The 7487-nt window shown below is 50.4% G+C and overlaps 1 protein-coding gene across 1 annotated transcript in view; it reads right to left on the reverse strand.

Annotated features, from left to right (window-relative positions):
* LOC134051787 (voltage-dependent N-type calcium channel subunit alpha-1B-like) overlaps window positions 1–7286 on the reverse strand; it is a 288493-nt gene extending 281207 nt beyond the window's left edge. Inside the window, exons 1-2 of the mRNA XM_062505763.1 lie at window positions 7027–7286; window positions 3717–3822 (exon numbers count right to left, since the gene is read on the reverse strand). Coding sequence (XP_062361747.1) covers window positions 3717–3822; window positions 7027–7286 — 366 coding nt within the window. The remainder of the gene's footprint in view (window positions 1–3716; window positions 3823–7026) is intronic.
* Between the last annotated feature and the right edge of the window lie 201 nt (window positions 7287–7487).

Raw genomic sequence — 7487 nt, forward strand, 5'->3', positions numbered from 1 at the left:
AAATTTACTCTGATTCAGCCCAAGAATCAGGGCAGTAACAAGAAGATGAAAAATAAAATCTATGCCCCACTGGGGAAAGGTCCTGCAACTGAAAAAAAAAGGATTTGTCTGGCTGCGTGTGATGGAAGGAGGGAAGGTGAATGCCCTGTGCAGCACTGAAATGGCCCTGCCTCAGCTCAGAGACTCTGCTAGGACACCCTGAAGCCCCCTCAGACCGAAGGCTGTGCCCCTGCTCAGGTTCCAGAGGGGCAGAGCAGGTGATAATGAGGATCTGTGTGTGTGTACTTGGAAGGAGGGCAGAGAATCTGGGCAGCAGCCAGAGCTGTGCCAGCAAGTTGTTTGCTGTGGACACAGCAGAGCTTGAGACTGGGCCAAACACACATTTAATCAATATGTTTCTGATCAGAAACAACTTCTGAGTCTGGAAAGTCATTACCATTCCTACTTCACGTCCTAGTGTCTTTCCTTGGCCTTCAGATGTGACAGCCTGGAGAGGTTGGGGTGTGAAAGGTTTTGTTCATTCAAAGGTTAATATGAGCAGCTCACATATTACTGCTCTAAGTGCCTGTGGATGGGAAAAAGCATTAAATCCATTAGTGAATTGCCAGAGCTATCATGCTGAAAATCTGGGAAAAGTTATGTTCTGTCTTCACATCCTAAACACCCAGGGGAGCCAAACACCCCGAGCCTGCAACAAACATCCCACTGTGCCTTCCAACAGGGGCTGCTCCAGCGCAGGGCAGAAAGGAGATTTCCTGTCCTGCAAGTTCTGAAATCATCACTCTCCTTCTGGCAGACGTCTCCTGAAGCTTCTCCAGGAAAACTGAGCGGTTAGGAAGGAGGCAGGGAGAGAAGGAGGCCTTGTGAGCAAGGTCCCACAAGGCCATTCGGGGCTGGGATGGGAAGTTCCCATTCCCACATTTGGAGCTCTCAGCAGCAGGCTCTGGGCTGCTCAGAACAGCTCCCTCAGCATCTCTGCAGCTGGCAGCACTCCAGTGTGTACAAACAATGCAATATTTGTTGGGATAGAGGGAGGCTGACTCCACAGCCCACTGGCTACAGCACTGACTGGAGATGGACAGGGACAAACCTCTTCCACCGGGCAATTCCTGATGGCAGGGAAACATTCCCAGCATCCAGGGCATGTGAGACTTCCAGCTAGGAGCAGGATAGAGCCTCGGGTAGGTCAGTCTGGCTGGTGGGAGAATGAGTTGGTTCCTCTGGGTTGGTGATTGAAGACCTGAGCCAGTCCTCCAGTTCACCACTAAATGGGGGTGGTCACTAATTTCTCAGAGCACCGATTTTGACCAGAATTGACCAGAGCCAAGTAATGCTTTTCTGTGCATACAGAAAATGGGCAGAGAAAGAATTCTCCTAACTCAGACACTCAAAATACTTGAACATTGCATGTACTGAGACATGTGCTCAGTTAACTCTGTTTGATAATAACAGGGGAACAGAAAACAGCCTGGTGAGATTGCACTGCAGGATCATATCCGGGTCTTGGGGAGATAAATAGAGGGAAATTTTTATTCAAATACAAAAAAAAATGTTTGCATGGGCTCCTCCCTTTTTCCCTCAGCTTTCACAAACAGACAATTTTTTTTCTTTGTATCTGTGGAACAAATAATCTGGGCAAATTCCGTTTTCCTTCAACAACGCTGCCAATACCTCCCAGTCACAAAAAGCTTGTGATGTGCACCTCATATCCTTAATATCCTCAACATCTGATTAACTCTTCACTGATGATCTCCAATTTGGAGATTTTAATGAATTCAGGAGGGGAAAAAAAAGCCATATCCATTAACCATTACCCAAAAAAAGACCAATTCCATTCCTGCTAAAGACAGCAATAAAGCACCTGCTGTTCTGAATGGACTAAAAATTTGTCTGAACAAACCTGCAAATGTATGGGAAATGTATGGGAAATGCATGGGAACGTTCTCCCACTGTGATTTAACTTGGATTTGAAACATTTTCAATGAAACCACTTCCAGTTTAGAGGAGTAACAGGAAAATTCTAAAGAGCTTTCACTTTGAAAACTAGAAGACAGTTTTTCTTAGTCACAATGCTTATTCTTTCCAGCTTATGTTGAAAATAAAAAGTATTCAATGACTTGTAAACATTCTCAGTTCTACTCTATGAAAAATCGCTTTGTACTTCGGAGTTAGGAATGTGCTGTAGTTAAAATGGCTTCAGGATACCTGGATCAAACATAACAGTGCTTGGGACAAAAACCAAGGGCTAATTCTTCCTTCCACCCGAGGCAGAGATCGTGCATTTAACTCCCACGGCTCTCTCACACCGTGCCGTGGCAATGCCAATACCCCTCTGTGGAATGATTTAGGCAGGATCTGACGGTGTGTGCGCTGTAAAATGGAATAAATACACTGGGGGAAAGGACAATAAAATGCCTCTAGGATGCCCTTATAAATTGAGGGATACAGAGAAACATAAAACCAACATGAACCAAAGGATTGCCAAGCCAGAACATCCCCCAGACTGCTTTTCCCCCCTCACTAATCCATGTTTATAACTACGGAATGGGCTTTCCCACTCAGTCCTGGCTCTAAACCTGTGCTTTGCTCACACTCCCAGGCTGGCCTTGCCAACCAACCCTCAAGTAGACAAAGACACGTTTAATGGCAGAAGGATCTACATACAATCATTGATTCACTTTATCCTCGTATCTTCTTAATTAAAAATAATTCCAACAGCAAGAGGCAGCAAGGCCCATGCAGGAGGGCAGCCAGCAGGAGTGGATCCATTTCCAAACCAGCAGCAATTTCTGACCCTGACTCTCCAGATTTCTCACTAACACACTTTTTCCTGTTTCTGGAGAATGAGATTCTGAGAGCTGCTCACTGGTATGGGCCATCTTTGGGAACTGCAGCAAATACTATTCAGTGGCTCTCGTTTCTGGCAGCACGCCTAATGTTATCTTTGTTTGCATAATATAGCATCTACATGGAAAACACATATGGACCCATATTTATCCATCCTTTGAACATACATCAGGATTAATGCATTTAGGCATGCAAGACGTTCCAGATCATTGAAAGTAGGAGAAAAATCAACCCAAGAATTACACAGTTTTCCTACAGTGATGATAAATGAGAGAATTATTTTGAAGCTATTCTTCTATTTTCTTTTGAAATAAGGTAATTGGGCTCATTACCATAAAGCCTGCGGGTAAATGATTTTTCTCTGTAAGCTAGTTGCTGGTGTTTTTTTTTGGGAAAGGACTCCAGTCTCTGCTCAATCATCTGAACCCAAAGTTTGCTTTGAAGGATCTGTGCTGTGGCAGGAAGAGACACACAAATCCTAAAAGGTTACTCTGTTCTACCACTCCCTGGGAAAATGAAAATAGTTCATTTGATTTCAAAGATAATTCTAAGCATTCATCAGCTCCTTCCTGTGCTGGTTTGGAGAAAACCTAAGTTTGAAGACTTTCTGATCATCACTCAAGATCCAGCTCTCTCCTTTGGCTGGGCAGGGCTGGCTGGAGTGATGAAGCATTCTTGTGCAGATGGGATCGGGAGAGGACGCTTCTCCGTGCTGTGACTGATTTTTTTTCTGATTGTCAGAACAATGCTTGTCTGTTTACGTGTGGATCTCTAAAAAAGATCTAAACACTCCCAACATCCAGCAGCCAACTGCTTTCTGTATTAGACCAGGGGCAAAACAAAACTGAAAATGAATGAATGCAACTCACCAGTCTCTCTGACATCGGTGTCTTGTCTCCATCCGGCAAATGTTGTTCCAGAGCCAGCACAATACAATTGGCTATGATTGTAGCTAAAATCATGTATTCAAATGGAGTGGGGACCAGAAGTTAAAGAAGACAGTGGACAATACGAGGAGAACCCCATCCAAATCCTCATTCTACCCACAAAGTTGCATTAATTGAGCATTCTAAGATTTCTGGAATTTTTTAAAGACATTTGGTCTCCTTGACTCCCTCGGTTCTTTTTGGGGTGTGTTTGGGAGAAAAGTAGGCAATTGGCTCCTCTCTTCTTTGAAAGAGTTAGAGACTCACACACAATCGGAGCTGCTCAAGGAACTTGGGAGCAAGAAAGCAAAAGGTCCAAAGGAAATAAAAACTATTAATACCTATTGATTTTCAATGAGATTGGTAAACTAAACTGCCTCCAAATTGATTATATGGCTAAACACCATCTGCTAAAGTTTTCTTCAGAAACATTTAACTTCAGCATATGGTGCAAATAAGTGATGGGCACAAAACGTTCAATTAAGAGTATCTACCCAGGTCTAAAACATTTATTACCGCTCGATTGCAATGCCCACTCTCCATGAGAATAAAACCCTCAGCGCCCTTTTGGGAAGGAGGGAAGTGGGAAAGGAAAAGAATCCAAATCCAGCACCAGGATGCCCCTTGCTCTTTGCCACCATCTCTCACCCTGAGCTGTGCCTAGCCCCAGCTCTCCCAGGGTGGAGCCATGCCACGGGCAGCAGCAGAGGCCAAGGGTGATGATGGCTCTGCTCAGCACCACGGGGAGAGGGACCCAGCACCGTGGGGAGAGAGACCCAGCACCACGGGGAGAGGGACCCAGCACCGTGGGGAGAGAGACCCAGCACCACGGGGAGAGGGACCCAGCACCGTGGGGAGAGAGACCCAGCACCACGGGGAGAGGGACCCAGCACCGTGGGGAGAGGGACCCAGCACCGTGGGGAGAGAGACCCAGCACCACGGGGAGAGGGACCCAGCACCGTGGGGAGAGAGACCCAGCACCACGGGGAGAGGGACCCAGCACCGTGGGGAGAGAGACCCAGCACCGTGGGGAGAGAGACCCAGCACCACGGGGAGAGGGACCCAGCACCGTGGGGAGAGGGACCCAGCACCGTGAGGAGAGGGACCCAGCACCACGGGGAGAGAGACCCAGCACCACGGGGAGAGGGACCCAGCACCGTGGGGAGAGAGACCCAGCACCACGGGGAGAGGGACCCAGCACCGTGGGGAGAGGGACCCAGCACCGTGAGGAGAGGGACCCAGCACCACGGGGAGAGAGACCCAGCACCACGGGGAGAGGGACCCAGCACCGTGGGGAGAGGGACCCAGCACCGTGGGGAGATGGACCCAGCGCCATGGAGAGGTGGGCTCAGAACCGCGGAGAGCTCAGCTCAACACCACGGGGAGCCCCTCTGAGCACCACGGAGAGCTCAGCTCAGCACCAGGGACAGCGCCGAGCGGCACCGCAGACACAACACCCTGGAGGGCTCAGCTCAGCACTGCAAAGAGTTCGCTCGGGCACGGAGGAGAGATCAGTTCAGCATCGCGGGGAGCTCAGCTCAGCACCATGGTCAGCTTGGCTCAGCACCACCATCAGCCCGGCTTAGCACCACAATGAGCTCAGCTCAGCACCGTGGCCAGCCTGGCTTCAGAACCACGGTCAGCGTGGCTCGACAGCATGGTCAGCTCAGCTTAGCACCAAGGTCAGCCCGGCTTCAGCACCGTGGTCAGCTCGGCACAGCACCACGGTCAGCCTGCTTTCAGCACCACGGTCAGCCTGCTTTCAGCACCACGGTCAGCCTGCTTTCAGCACCACGGTCAGCTCGAGCCAGCACCGCGGACAGCGCCCGACCCCGCCCGCCGGCCCCGCCGCTCTGGCGCGGGGAAGCGCCGGTGGCTCCGCCGGTCCCGCCGGCTCCGCAGTGCCGGGGGTCGCCTCCCCACATCCTCCAGAAAGATGCAGCCGAATCGCCCAAGACGAAGGAGAGGGAAAGACTGGGTCTACCCGTGCAGTCAAAGCGATGCTCTGCCTGTCACCGGGGGTTTGGGGCTTGTTTATCCACATTTAAATGCAGGGAAGGAGAAATGGATGAGGAAATGCAGCAATCGCTGGGATTGTTTAATATGGACAGAGAGATCAAAACGTGTTTGTGTGTGTTGAGGGAGAAGGGAAGTGCATTGACTCCACTGGTGTATTTTTCCTGTCAGCCCCTCAGGAAGTGAAAACTGGGGAAGTCTAAGCAGAAGCTGGCCTCTGTGGCAACTGAAAGTGTTGCTAGGAGGCTGGGAGGAGGCCCTGCTGCTGCTAGCTGAGGATTAATAGGGGTGTGATATGAAATGAAAAGAAAACAACCAGCTCCCCTGAGACCCCCAGTGTAAAGCAGTCCTGTACACACACACACACACGAAATCTGCTCCCTGGGAGCCTCAGCCTGCTCCCCTCTGCTCCCGGCTTACAACCATCACTCCGAGCAAAGCCCCCTTCTCACTGCAGCTCACTTGGCCTGGGAGCTGGGTCTCAGACAGAAAGCATCTGCCCCTTTCACAACACAGCAGATGATCTCTCTCCCCACTTACTGCCTCCTTCTGCCACAAGGCTTTGCTAATTTTTTTTTTTTTTCCTGCAGCCTAAGCTTAGGCTATGCACCTAATCAAAGTGCCATGATTCGTGTTGATTCGAATGGATTCCGGAGGGGATGTGCTAAAACCGAGCTGCAATGATTGCATTCCTGGGATTTACCTGGGCTGTCAATGTCCCCTACTCTCAATGCAGCTTCAATGCTAAGGTATCACCATTTTTATCCCACATTCCTTCTTTTATTCACAGGAAGACAGAAGAGCTGACAGGCTCCAAGATGAAAATAAAAATCAGGATTCATGGGCACGAATCTCACAGAACCTGACTTGAATTGTAGGAAATGTCAATCCATGCACCTGTACATCTCACCCCTAAATACACCCTGACATGGCTTACACACACCCCTAGCATCAAACACACCAAAAGCACCCTCGGTGCTCCCATGGAAGCGATTCCTTGATTCCCTGATCCCCTGATTCCCACATTCCCACATTCCCATATTCCCACTGCCACAGCCGTGCATCATGTCAGGCACACGGCTCCCCGGCACACACACCCATGGCACAGCCCGATCACACCATCTGCACCAGCACCAGCCGCTCGCCCTGCGCTGCCTGGAGGGGTCCGTGCCCCTCAGCCTCCCTCTCCCCCTCCCCACCTTCCCCCCGTGCCCACACAGCCTCCCTGAAAGGATATGGCCACTCTGTTATTCGCTTGGCGTATTTCCGTATAACATTATCTTCACTGAAGATGAAGAGGGATCTGTTGACTGTGAAGCAGTTCTGTTTGACAGGGATGGGGTTGTAGAGAGCCATAGTCCTGGCTCTCTGAGCCATCGACTGTTTATACATCCTTTGGCCGGCTTGGGGGCCACCTTGCCGGCTGCTCCCTCTTCCAGCCCCGGCCGGCCCTCCACCTCCATAGCGGGTTGGCAGATCATCCCCAAACCGAGCCATCCTCGCAGTGCACGGAGCCGGGCGCTACAATCCAAACTGGCAGCCGAGGCGAGAGGAAGACGCATCACAGCGCGCAGCACTTCTCCCTCCGGGGGCTTCAGTTGCGGGATCGGGATCGATCGCGGCAAAAAGAGGTCGATATATAATAGAACAAAAAATATCCCTTTTCCTTCCTCCACCCCCTGCGCTTCCCCCCCGCTG

Source organism: Cinclus cinclus, chromosome 19 (genome assembly GCF_963662255.1).
Source record: "Cinclus cinclus chromosome 19, bCinCin1.1, whole genome shotgun sequence".
Classification (NCBI taxonomy): Eukaryota; Metazoa; Chordata; class Aves; order Passeriformes; family Cinclidae; genus Cinclus; species Cinclus cinclus.